Here is a 13300-nt window from a genome sequence, read left to right as displayed (position 1 = left end):
GAGAGAGAGAGGATCATTGTGTAGAGGGTAGTGTGGAGAGAGAGAGGATCATTGTGGAGAGGGTAGTGTGGAGAGAGAGAGGATCATTGTGGAGAGGGTAGTGTGGAGAGAGAGAGGATCATTGTGGAGAGGGTAGTGTGGAGAGAGAGAGGATCATTGTGGAGAGGGTAGTGTGGAGAGAGAGAGGATCATTGTGGAGAGGGTAGTGTGGAGAGAGAGAGGATCATTGTGAAGAGGGTAGTGTGGAGAGAGAGAGGATCATTGTGGAGAGGGTAGTGTGGAGAGAGAGATGATCATTGTGGAGAGGGTAGTGTGGAGAGAGAGATGATCATTGTGGAGAGGGTAGTGTGGAGAGAGAGAGGATCATTGTGAAGAGGGTAGTGTGGAGAGAGAGAGGATAATTGTGGAGAGGGTAGTGTGGAGAGAGAGAGGATCATTGTGAAGAGGGTAGTGTGGAGAGAGAGAGGATCATTGTGGAGAGGGTAGTGTGGAGAGAGAGAGGATCATTGTGGAGAGGGTAGTGTGGAGAGAGAGAGGATCATTGTGGAGAGGGTAGTGTGGAGAGAGAGATGATCATTGTGGAGAGGGTAGTGTGGAGAGAGAGAGGATCATTGTGGAGAGGGTAGTGTGGAGAGAGAGAGGATCATTGTGGAGAGGGTAGTGTGGAGAGAGAGGATCATTAAAAGAGAGAAGGCAAGATGGTGATGCAATAAGGAGGGCACTTTAACAACAGGGTTCGCGCTTGATTTTTTCTCAATTGTCAATGGACTGTGTGTGTGTGTGTGCGTGTATTCCCGTGTGTACACGTGCATGCTTGCGTGTGTCCACTTGTGTGTGTATGTGTGCATGCCTGTGTGTGTGCAGCTATTCAATCACTATGCTGCTGTTGTCTCTTGTGTTTGTATTTCCTTTGTGCTCCCCTGCTCTGGCTCATGTCAGTGTATTTCCTTTGTCCTCCCCTGCTCTGGCTCATGTCAGTGTATTTCCTTTGTCCTCCCCTGCTCTGGCTCATGTCAGTGTATTTCCTTTGTCCTCCCCTGCTCTGGCTCATGTCAGTGTATTTCCTTTGTCCTCCCCTGCTCTGGCTCATGTCAGTGTATTTCCTTTGTCCTCCCCTGCTCTGGCTCATGTCAGTGTATTTCCTTTGTGCTCCCCTGCTCTGGCTCATGTCAGTGTATTTCCTTTGTCCTCCCCTGCTCTGGCTCATGTCAGTGTATTTCCTTTGTCCTCCCCTGCTCTGGCTCATGTCAGTGTATTTCCTTTGTGCTCCCCTGCTCTGGCTCATGTCAGTGTATTTCCTTTGTCCTCCCCTGCTCTGGCTCATGTCAGTGTATTTCCTTTGTCCTCCCCTGCTCTGGCTCATGTCAGTGTATTTCCTTTGTGCTCCCCTGCTCTGGCTCATGTCAGTGTATTTCCTTTGTCCTCCCCTGCTCTGGCTCATGTCAGTGTATTTCCTTTGTGCTCCCCTGCTCTGGCTCATGTCAGTGTATTTCCTTTGTCCTCCCCTGCTCTGGCTCATGTCAGTGTATTTCCTTTGTGCTCCCCTGTTCTGGCTCATGTCAGTGTATTTAGCTAGTTTTAGCGTGGTACCGTACTAGCTAAGCAGCCTGAAAACAATGACCAGTGAAACTGCAGTATTCTTCAATATTCTTAGCAATGATTTAGGAATCCATGTGAGTAAGTATTAGCTAGGTAGCCACTTGTTGTTCTCCTATGAAAATAACTAGCTAGCCAGCTACCTAACCTTGTTGCCCAAAGCTAACGTTATAAGCAGCCAGCTAGCTCCAGTGAGGCTTGACCAGACCGGGTTATGTATTGTGAAGGTAGCCACAATAAGGATTAGTCTCAATAGTGGAATTTGCAGTTCGCCTTCTAAATAAAAGTCCCTCTGAAAGTGACGCACACGGTTACTGTTGGTGGAATCATGCCATATTGAGACTAGATAATGTTAAACCAGGTTGGAGTGTTGGAATGTGGAGCAATGAAATGCCGTATCAGTCTACTTGGTAACACCCACAGAACACAACTGCGAAGAGTTTACGCAAATATTAGCATTGTAGCTCTTATTGTAGGACTTTGGCTGTGGGAAATCACCTCCCCAGTCTGCCTATTGTGCATTTTGACATTCATATCGCACTGTACAGCTTTACTTAAGTATTTGGGATCAATGAAATGGGGTATCAGTCTACTTAGTACCCAAGTGCTTTTTTCGCGAAGACCTCCTAAGAGTTATCAGACTCCAAAACATCCAGGTCGTATTGTTTTTCCTCTGGAATAGTGTTCAATACTGAAAAACAGGTAGGGTTGTAGAGAACCGAGGGACCGTGAATGTAATAAGAAATCTTAGATGCTGGCTTAAGGCCGGTAGAAACCACTACAGAATGTCCGGTCAGAACAAGGATGAGGCGGATGTCCAGGTTAAGCTGAGTTTAATGGAAGAAGCACATTACACATCACATACACATCTGCAATTCTAAAGTCGAATACATCCACAGTGTAATTTCAACAGATTTTTGTCAAATTCACAAATTATTGTCTTTTGTTGAAATTATATAAAAACATTCAAAACTCGTTTAGCATGATCAATTCCATTATGGCGCTATTTGTTTTCATTTGCATCACTTTCAGTGAGAGACTTTTATTTTGAAGGCGAACCGCAAATTACACTATTGTGGCTAATCCTTATTATGTCTAGCTTCACATAGGTGGATTCGACAATCATTAATCTAATAAGCACAATCTTATAAATGAGGGATATTTTAGATTATGACACCTAGCTAGATAGTTAGTTAGCTAACTATAGCTACTGAAACAGATTATCTTGTTTTGCTATGTTTTTGGGGAAGAACACATTTTGCATGCATCAGCTAGCTACCTTTTTTTTCCTGACCAGCACTGTCCCAGAGCTTGGGTAGTGTGTCTGCTCTCAAGTGAAGCAGTGACAGGTGCACTAAACAAACCTTTACCAGCATAATAGTATACATATCGGTGAACTGCTGTGACATATGAAATACGAGTGATAGTGTAATTAATGTGAAATAACTATATAAAAAATGTATGAACGTGTTCAATTATTATGTGAGGTGCAGTCATATTCAAGTCCTGATTGGTCAACAAGCTTATATGACGCTCAAACAGTGTAATTTGATGTGTATGTTTTTTGACATGCAAAGACCCAAACGGCGCTCCATAGTGGACCTCTTTGTGCTTCCGGCTCCGGCAGTGTTGCAGGCTGTTATATTTTTAAGGGGAAGAGAGTGAGGGTCTCCAGAGATTCACACTGTGCCAGTTGACCAGTTGATGGCAGAGCGAGGTTGGAAAACACAGCACTCCTTATCAAAGCTCTACTGCAGAGGCTAGCTAGAAAAGCTTTAACTCCTCAAAATGCGCCCCTCTCTTTTTAAAGAGACAAAGAAATGCGAAAGGTGAAAACTGACTCTCCAGGATTCAGTTCAGTGTTAGTGTATACTGAGCTGCTCTGTAACGGAGGTGGTTTGGAACAGAGAATCAATTAGTAAAGTGTCAAGAGCCCATGTCAAAATGCCAGCTGGGGTCAGGGTTCACCTGGGGTCCTGCAGTTGATGAACAAATAATGTTAGCCTTGTTTCTAACTTTTGCCTCTATCCTTCTTATTTTTAACTCTCTCCCTACCTACCCACCCATCTCTCTCTTTCTCTCTCTGTTTCTCTCTCTCTTGCTCTCTCAATTCAATTTAATTCAAAGGGCTTTATTGACATGGGAAACATATGTTTACATTGCCAAAGCAAGTGAAATAGATCATTAACAAAAGTAAAATAAACAATCAAAAATTAACTGTAAACATTACACTCACAGAAGTTCTAAATGAACAGAGACATTTCATTCATTCATTCATTCATTCAATCTCTCTCTCTCTCTCTCTCTCTCTCTCTCTCTCTTTTTCTCTCTGTGTCTCTCTCTATCTATATCTCTCTATCTCTCTCTGTGTGTCTCTCTATGTGTGTGTGTGTCTCTCTCTCGTTCTCTCTCTCTCTGTGTGTGTGTCTCTCTCTCTCTTTCTCTCTCTCTATGTGTGTCTCTCTCTCTCTCGTTCTCTCTCTCTCTCTCTCTCTCTCTCTCTCTCTCTCTCTCTCTCTCTCTCTCTCTCTCTCTCTCTCTCTCTCCCTCTCTCTCTGTGTCTCTCTCTCTCTCCCTAGCTGCGGCCCCTAAGTTGCGGCCGATGCGGAGCCAGTCTCTAATGGAGGGGGAGAGACTGTATCTGAAGTGTGAGGCGTCAGGGAACCCCAGCCCCTCCTTCCAGTGGTACAAAGATGGCCGAGAACTCCAGAAGGGAAAAGACGTCAAAATCAAGACCAATAAGTGAGTCTCAGAGACCAGCCAACCTCCAGTCACACATTCACACACAGCAAAGTTCCAAAAATTCTAGAGACACTTGTTTCTGTTTTGAACAACCATTCATATTGACTCAAAGGAATCACTCTCACTCCATGTGTCTCTCTCCTCTCTTCCTCACTCATTTTCTGAAGGAAAAACTCCAAGGTCCAGATCAACCGAGCGAGGCTGGAGGATTCTGGGAACTACACGTGTGTGGTTGAGAACACGCTGGGCCAAGAAAACGCTACGAGCGGCATCAGCGTCCAGAGCCGTGAGTCCACAGACACCATCCCCACTCTGCAGTATGACTTTCACACTCTTTCCACCTTCTTCATTAACTACCACAGACTCTGTTTTCCTTGACAACCACCATACTCTTTCTATCTTCCTTAGTTACCACCATGTTCATTCTCTCTTTCTTGACATCCACCACGGCAACGTTCTTTCCCTTTCTTCCTTAGTAACCATTTATTAACCCTCTCCATAGTGACCTCTACACTTTCCTTCTCTTCCTTAGTTACCGCCACGCTCCGCCTCTTCCTTGCTGAACCCTACTCTTACTCTCTCTCCTCCATAGTGACCACTACTCTGTCTCCGGGCTCGAGTCACGCCCGGCGCTGTAACGACACAGAGAAGTCGTACTGTGTGAACGGTGGAGACTGTTATTTCATACACGGTATAAACCAACTGTCATGCAAGTAAGTGACTGGTCCTGTCCTCCTGCTGTGTCTGTCACTATGTGGCTTCAGCTGTGTGTTGTTCACCCTGTTAACCCAATCGCCAATCTCCTTCTCCAGACACAGAATGCCAAGTGTCATCAAGCTCATTGTAAATGATCCTCTCAAGGATTAGTCTGGGTGCAACATTAAAATGCTTCCCTGTTGATTGTAAACTCATTATTCTTTCTTCACCCCTCTGTTTCTCTTCCTCTCTACAAACATGAATCTTTCCCCCATCTCTGATCTGTCCTCTTCTCGAAATCTAGGTGTCTTCCCCTTCATCTCTTTCTTCTTCTTTCTCTTGCTCTCTTCCCCTCTCTCTTTCTCTCTCTTTGTATTATTATCTCTCTCTCTAATAAATATCCAGCTCATTCCCAGACAGTTGCTAGAATGGCTGCATGCTGTTAAATGATTTTGTAGCCCAAAACATTTTTTTTTAAACAAGCACCAGGTAATGAGGGTGGAATGCATTTACTTCTCCCAGATCAACAAGGCCCCACAGACATCCTAAAAACTAGTTATACCTTGTTCCGTTTCGTACTGCGACAGACAGCCTAAAAACTAGTTATACCTTGTTCCGTTTCGTACTGTGACAGACAGCCTAAAAACGAGTTATACCTTGTTCCGTTTCGTACTGCGACAGACAGCCTAAAAACTAGTTATACCTTGTTCCGTTTCGTACTGTGACAGACAGCCTAAAAACTAGTTATACCTTGTTCCGTTTCGTACTGTGACAGACAGCCTAAAAACTAGTTATACCTTGTTCCGTTTCGTACTGTGACAGGCAGCCTAAAAACTAGTTATACCTTGTTCCGTTTCGTACTGTGACAGACAGCCTAAAAACTAGTTATACCTTGTTCCGTTTCGTACTGCGACAGACAGCCTAAAAACTAGTTATACCTTGTTCCGTTTCGTACTGTGACAGACAGCCTAAAAATGAGTTATACCTTGTTCCGTTTCGTACTGTGACAGACAGCCTAAAAACGAGTTATACCTTGTTCCGTTTCGTACTACGACAGACAGCCTAAAAACTAGTTATACCTTGTTCCGTTTCGTACTGTGACAGACAGCCTAAAAACTAGTTATACCTTGTTCCGTTTCGTACTGCGACAGACAGCCTAAAAACGAGTTATACGTTGTTCCGTTTCGTACTGCGACAGACAGCCTAAAAACGAGTTATACCTTGTTCCGTTTCGTACTACGACAGACAGCCTAAAAACGAGTTATACCTTGTTCCGTTTCGTACTGCAACAGACAGCCTACAAACGAGTTATACCTTGTTCCGTTTCGTACTACGACAGACAGCCTAAAAACTAGTTATACCTTGTTCCGTTTCGTACTGCGACAGACAGCCTAAAAACTAGTTATACCTTGTTCCGTTTCGTACTGTGACAGACAGCCTAAAAACGAGTTATACCTTGTTCCGTTTCGTACTGTGACAGACAGCCTAAAAACGAGTTATACCTTGTTCCGTTTCGTACTACGACAGACAGCCTAAAAACTAGTTATACCTTGTTCCGTTTCGTACTGTGACAGACAGCCTACAAACTAGTTATACCTTGTTCCGTTTCGTACTACGACAGACAGCCTAAAAACGAGTTATACCTTGTTCCGTTTCGTACTGTGACAGACAGCCTAAAAACGAGTTATACCTTGTTCCGTTTCGTACTGTGACAGACAGCCTAAAAACGAGTTATACCTTGTTCCGTTTCGTACTGCGACAGACAGCCTAAAAACGAGTTATACCTTGTTCCGTTTCGTACTGCGACAGACAGCCTAAAAACGAGTTATACCTTGTTCCGTTTCGTACTGTGACAGACAGCCTAAAAACGAGTTATACCTTGTTCCGTTTCGTACTGTGACAGACAGCCTAAAAACTAGTTATACCTTGTTCCGTTTCGTACTGCGACAGACAGCCTAAAAACAAGTTATACCTTGTTCCGTTTCGTACTGCGACAGACAGCCTAAAAACTAGTTATACCTTGTTCCGTTTCGTACTGAGACAGACAGCCTAAAAACGAGTTATACCTTGTTCCGTTTCGTACTGTGACAGACAGCCTAAAAACTAGTTATACCTTGTTCCGTTTCGTACTGAGACAGACAGCCTAAAAACGAGTTATACCTTGTTCCGTTTCGTACTGCGACAGACAGCCTAAAAACTAGTTATACCTTGTTCCGTGTCGTACTGTGACAGACAGCCTAAAAACGAGTTATACCTTGTTCCGTTTCGTACTGTGACAGACAGCCTACAAACTAGTTATACCTTGTTCCGTTTCGTACTACGACAGACAGCCTAAAAACTAGTTATACCTTGTTCCGTTTCGTACTGTGACAGACAGCCTAAAAACTAGTTATACCTTGTTCCGTTTCGTACTACGACAGACAGCCTAAAAACGAGTTATACCTTGTTCCGTTTCGTACTGTGACAGACAGCCTAAAAACGAGTTATACCTTGTTCCGTTTCGTACTGTGACAGACAGCCTAAAAACTAGTTATACCTTGTTCCGTTTCGTACTGCGACAGACAGCCTAAAAACGAGTTATACCTTGTTCCGTTTCGTACTGCGACAGACAGCCTAAAAACTAGTTATACCTTGTTCCGTTTCGTACTGAGACAGACAGCCTAAAAACGAGTTATACCTTGTTCCGTTTCGTACTGTGACAGACAGCCTAAAAACTAGTTATACCTTGTTCCGTTTCGTACTGAGACAGACAGCCTAAAAACGAGTTATACCTTGTTCCGTTTCGTACTGCGACAGACAGCCTAAAAACTAGTTATACCTTGTTCCGTTTCGTACTGTGACAGACAGCCTAAAAACGAGTTATACCTTGTTCCGTTTCGTACTGTGACAGACAGCCTAAAAACTAGTTATACCTTGTTCCGTTTCGTACTGAGACAGACAGCCTAAAAACGAGTTATACCTTGTTCCGTTTCGTACTGCGACAGACATCCTAAAAACTAGTTATACCTTGTTCCGTTTCGTACTGAGACAGACAGCCTACAAACTAGTTATACCTTGTTCCGTTTCGTACTGTGACAGACAGCCTAAAAACTAGTTATAGCTTGTTCCGTTTCGTACTGTGACAGACAGCCTAAAAACGAGTTATACCTTGTTCCGTTTCGTACTACGACAGACAGCCTACAAACTAGTTATACCTTGTTCCGTTTCGTACTGTGACAGACAGCCTAAAAACTAGTTATACCTTGTTCCGTTTCGTACTGTGACAGACAGCCTAAAAACGTGTTATACCTTGTTCCGTTTCGTACTGCGACAGACAGCCTAAAAACGAGTTATACCTTGTTCCGTTTCGTACTACGACAGACAGTCTACAAACGAGTTATACCTTGTTCCGTTTCGTACTGTGACAGACAGCCTAAAAACTAGTTATACCTTGTTCCGTTTCGTACTGTGACAGACAGCCTAAAAACGTGTTATACCTTGTTCCGTTTCGTACTGCGACAGACAGCCTAAAAACGAGTTATACCTTGTTCCGTTTCGTACTACGACAGACAGTCTACAAACGAGTTATACCTTGTTCCGTTTCGTACTACGACGGACAGCCTAAAAACGAGTTATACCTTGTTCCGTTTCGTACTACGACAGACACCCTAAAAACGTGTTATACCTTGTTCCGTTTCGTACTACGACAGACAGCCTAAAAACGAGTTATACCTTGTTCCGTTTCATACTACGACAGACAGCCTAAAAACTAGTTATACCTTGTTCCGTTTTGTACTACGACAGACAGCCTAAAAACGAGTTATACCTTGTTCCGTTTCGTACTGCAACAGACAGCCTAAAAACGAGTTATACCTTGTTCCGTTTCGTACTGTGACAGACAGCCTAAAAACGAGTTATACCTTGTTCCGTTTCGTACTGCGACAGACAGCCTAAAAACGAGTTATACCTTGTTCCGTTTCGTACTACGACAGACAGCCTAAAAACGAGTTATACCTTGTTCCATTTCGTACTACGACAGACAGCCTAAAAACGAGTTATACCTTGTTCCGTTTCGTACTGCGACAGACAGCCTAAAAACGAGTTATACCTTGTTCCGTTTCGTACTGTGACAGACAGCCTAAAAACTAGTTATACCTTGTTCCGTTTCGTACTGCGACAGACAGCATAAAAACGAGTTATACCTTGTTCCGTTTCGTACTACGACAGACAGCCTAAAAACGAGTTATACCTTGTTCCGTTTCGTACTACGACAGACACCCTAAAAACGTGTTATACCTTGTTCCGTTTCGTACTACGACAGACAGCCTAAAAACGAGTTATACCTTGTTCCGTTTCATACTACGACAGACAGCCTTCAAACTAGTTATACCTTGTTCCGTTTCGTACTACGACAGACAGCCTACAAACTAGTTATACCTTGTTCCGTTTCGTACTACGACAGACAGCCTAAAAACTAGTTATACCTTGTTCCGTTTCGTACTACGACAGACAGCCTAAAAACGAGTTATACCTTGTTCCGTTTCGTACTGCAACAGACAGCCTAAAAACGAGTTATACCTTGTTCCGTTTCGTACTGTGACAGACAGCCTAAAAACGAGTTATACCTTGTTCCGTTTCGTACTGCGACAGACAGCCTAAAAACGAGTTATACCTTGTTCCGTTTCGTACTACGACAGACAGCTAAAAACGAGTTATACCTTGTTCCGTTTCATACTGCGACAGACAGCCTAAAAACGAGTTATACCTTGTTCCGTTTCGTACTACGACAGACAGCCTAAAAACGAGTTATACCTTGTTCCGTTTCGTACTGTGACAGACAGCCTAAAAACGAGTTATACCTTGTTCCGTTTCGTACTACGACAGACAGCCTAAAAACGAGTTATACCTTGTTCCGTTTCGTACTACGACAGACAGCCTAAAAACGAGTTATACCTTGTTCCGTTTCGTACTACGACAGACAGCCTAAAAACGAGTTATACCTTGTTCCGTTTCGTACTGTGACAGACAGCCTAAAAATTAGTTATACCTTGTTCCGTTTCGTACTACGACAGACATCCTACAAACGAGTTATACCTTGTTCCGTTTCGTACTACGACAGACAGCCTAAAAACGAGTTATACCTTGTTCCGTTTCGTACTACGACAGACAGCCTAAAAACTAGACTTAGTTATACCTTGTTCCGTTTCGTACTACGACAGACAGCCTAAAAACGAGTTATACCTTGTTCCGTTTCGTACTACGACAGACAGCCTAAAAACTAGACTTAGTTATACCTTGTTCCGTTTCGTACTGCGACAGACAGCCTAAAAACTAGACTTAGTTATACCTTGTTCCGTTTCGTACTACGACAGACAGCCTAAAAAGTAGACTTAGTTATACCTTGTTCCATTTCGTACTGCGACAGACAGCCTAAAAACGAGTTATACCTTGTTCCGTTTCGTACTACGACAGACAGCCTAAAAACGAGTTATACCTTGTTCCGTTTCGTACTGTGACAGACAGCCTAAAAACGAGTTATACCTTGTTCCGTTTCGTACTACGACAGACACCCTAAAAACGTGTTATACCTTGTTCCGTTTCGTACTACGACAGACAGCCTAAAAACGAGTTATACCTTGTTCCGTTTCATACTACGACAGACAGCCTACAAACTAGTTATACCTTGTTCCGTTTCGTACTACGACAGACAGCCTAAAAACTAGTTATACCTTGTTCCGTTTCGTACTACGACAGACAGCCTAAAAACGAGTTATACCTTGTTCCGTTTCGTACTGCGACAGACAGCCTAAAAACGAGTTATACCTTGTTCCGTTTCGTACTGCGACAGACAGCCTAAAAACGAGTTATACCTTGTTCCGTTTCGTACTGTGACAGACAGCCTAAAAACTAGTTATACCTTGTTCCGTTTCGTACTGTGACAGACAGCCTAAAAACGAGTTATACCTTGTTCCGTTTCGTACTGTGACAGACATCCTAAAAACTAGTTATACCTTGTTCCGTTTCGTACTGCGACAGACAGCCTAAAAACGAGTTATACCTTGTTCCGTTTCGTACTGCGACAGACAGCCTAAAAACGAGTTATACCTTGTTCCGTTTCGTACTGCGACAGACAGCCTAAAAACGAGTTATACCTTGTTCCGTTTCGTACTGCGACAGACAGACTAAAAACGAGTTATACCTTGTTCCGTTTCGTACTACGACAGACAGCCTAAAAACGAGTTATACCTTGTTCCGTTTCGTACTACGACAGACAGCCTAAAAACTAGTTTTACCTTGTTCCGTTTCGTACTACGACAGACAGCCTAAAAACGAGTTATACCTTGTTCCGTTTCGTACTGTGACAGACAGCCTAAAAACTAGTTATACCTTGTTCCGTTTCGTACTGTGACAGACATCCTACAAACGAGTTATACCTTGTTCCGTTTCGTACTACGACAGACAGCCTAAAAACAAGTTATACCTTGTTCCGTTTTGTACTGCGACAGACAGCCTAAAAACGAGTTATACCTTGTTCCGTTTCGTACTACGACAGACAGCCTAAAAACTAGTTATACCTTGTTCCGTTTCGTACTGTGACAGACAGCCTAAAAACGAGTTATACCTTGTTCCATTTCGTACTGTGACAGACAGCCTAAAAACGAGTTATACCTTGTTCCGTTTCGTACTACGACAGACAGCCTAAAAACTAGTTATACCTTGTTCCGTTTCGTACTGTGACAGACAGCCTACAAACTAGTTATACCTTGTTCCGTTTCGTACTACGACAGACAGCCTAAAAACGAGTTATACCTTGTTCCGTTTCGTACTGTGACAGACAGCCTAAAAACGAGTTATACCTTGTTCCGTTTCGTACTGTGACAGACAGCCTAAAAACGAGTTATACCTTGTTCCGTTTCGTACTGCGACAGACAGCCTAAAAACGAGTTATACCTTGTTCCGTTTCGTACTGCGACAGACAGCCTAAAAACGAGTTATACCTTGTTCCGTTTCGTACTGTGACAGACAGCCTAAAAACGAGTTATACCTTGTTCCGTTTCGTACTGTGACAGACAGCCTAAAAACTAGTTATACCTTGTTCCGTTTCGTACTGCGACAGACAGCCTAAAAACAAGTTATACCTTGTTCCGTTTCGTACTGCGACAGACAGCCTAAAAACTAGTTATACCTTGTTCCGTTTCGTACTGAGACAGACAGCCTAAAAACGAGTTATACCTTGTTCCGTTTCGTACTGTGACAGACAGCCTAAAAACTAGTTATACCTTGTTCCGTTTCGTACTGAGACAGACAGCCTAAAAACGAGTTATACCTTGTTCCGTTTCGTACTGCGACAGACAGCCTAAAAACTAGTTATACCTTGTTCCGTGTCGTACTGTGACAGACAGCCTAAAAACGAGTTATACCTTGTTCCGTTTCGTACTGTGACAGACAGCCTACAAACTAGTTATACCTTGTTCCGTTTCGTACTACGACAGACAGCCTAAAAACTAGTTATACCTTGTTCCGTTTCGTACTGTGACAGACAGCCTAAAAACTAGTTATACCTTGTTCCGTTTCGTACTACGACAGACAGCCTAAAAACGAGTTATACCTTGTTCCGTTTCGTACTGTGACAGACAGCCTAAAAACGAGTTATACCTTGTTCCGTTTCGTACTGTGACAGACAGCCTAAAAACTAGTTATACCTTGTTCCGTTTCGTACTGCGACAGACAGCCTAAAAACGAGTTATACCTTGTTCCGTTTCGTACTGCGACAGACAGCCTAAAAACTAGTTATACCTTGTTCCGTTTCGTACTGAGACAGACAGCCTAAAAACGAGTTATACCTTGTTCCGTTTCGTACTGTGACAGACAGCCTAAAAACTAGTTATACCTTGTTCCGTTTCGTACTGAGACAGACAGCCTAAAAACGAGTTATACCTTGTTCCGTTTCGTACTGCGACAGACAGCCTAAAAACTAGTTATACCTTGTTCCGTTTCGTACTGTGACAGACAGCCTAAAAACGAGTTATACCTTGTTCCGTTTCGTACTGTGACAGACAGCCTAAAAACTAGTTATACCTTGTTCCGTTTCGTACTGAGACAGACAGCCTAAAAACGAGTTATACCTTGTTCCGTTTCGTACTGCGACAGACATCCTAAAAACTAGTTATACCTTGTTCCGTTTCGTACTGAGACAGACAGCCTACAAACTAGTTATACCTTGTTCCGTTTCGTACTGTGACAGACAGCCTAAAAACTAGTTATACCTTGTTCCGTTTCGTACTGT

At 43.2% G+C, this 13300-nt stretch overlaps 1 protein-coding gene across 3 annotated transcripts in view; it reads left to right on the top strand.

Moving 5' to 3' along the window:
• Window positions 1–13300, top strand: part of LOC129827528 (pro-neuregulin-2, membrane-bound isoform-like) — a 52282-nt gene that overhangs the window by 12158 nt on the left and 26824 nt on the right. For all 3 annotated transcript variants that reach the window (XM_055888446.1, XM_055888445.1, XM_055888447.1), the window contains exons 2-4: window positions 4176–4338; window positions 4506–4624; window positions 4931–5051. In XM_055888446.1, the coding sequence (XP_055744421.1) occupies window positions 4176–4338; window positions 4506–4624; window positions 4931–5051 (403 nt within the window). The remainder of the gene's footprint in view (window positions 1–4175; window positions 4339–4505; window positions 4625–4930; window positions 5052–13300) is intronic.

The sequence above is a fragment of the Salvelinus fontinalis genome, chromosome 29, assembly GCF_029448725.1.
Source record: "Salvelinus fontinalis isolate EN_2023a chromosome 29, ASM2944872v1, whole genome shotgun sequence".
NCBI lineage: Eukaryota > Metazoa > Chordata > Actinopteri > Salmoniformes > Salmonidae > Salvelinus > Salvelinus fontinalis.
The sequence above is the reverse complement of the archived record's forward strand: the minus strand, read 5'-3'. Positions and strand labels throughout refer to the sequence as shown.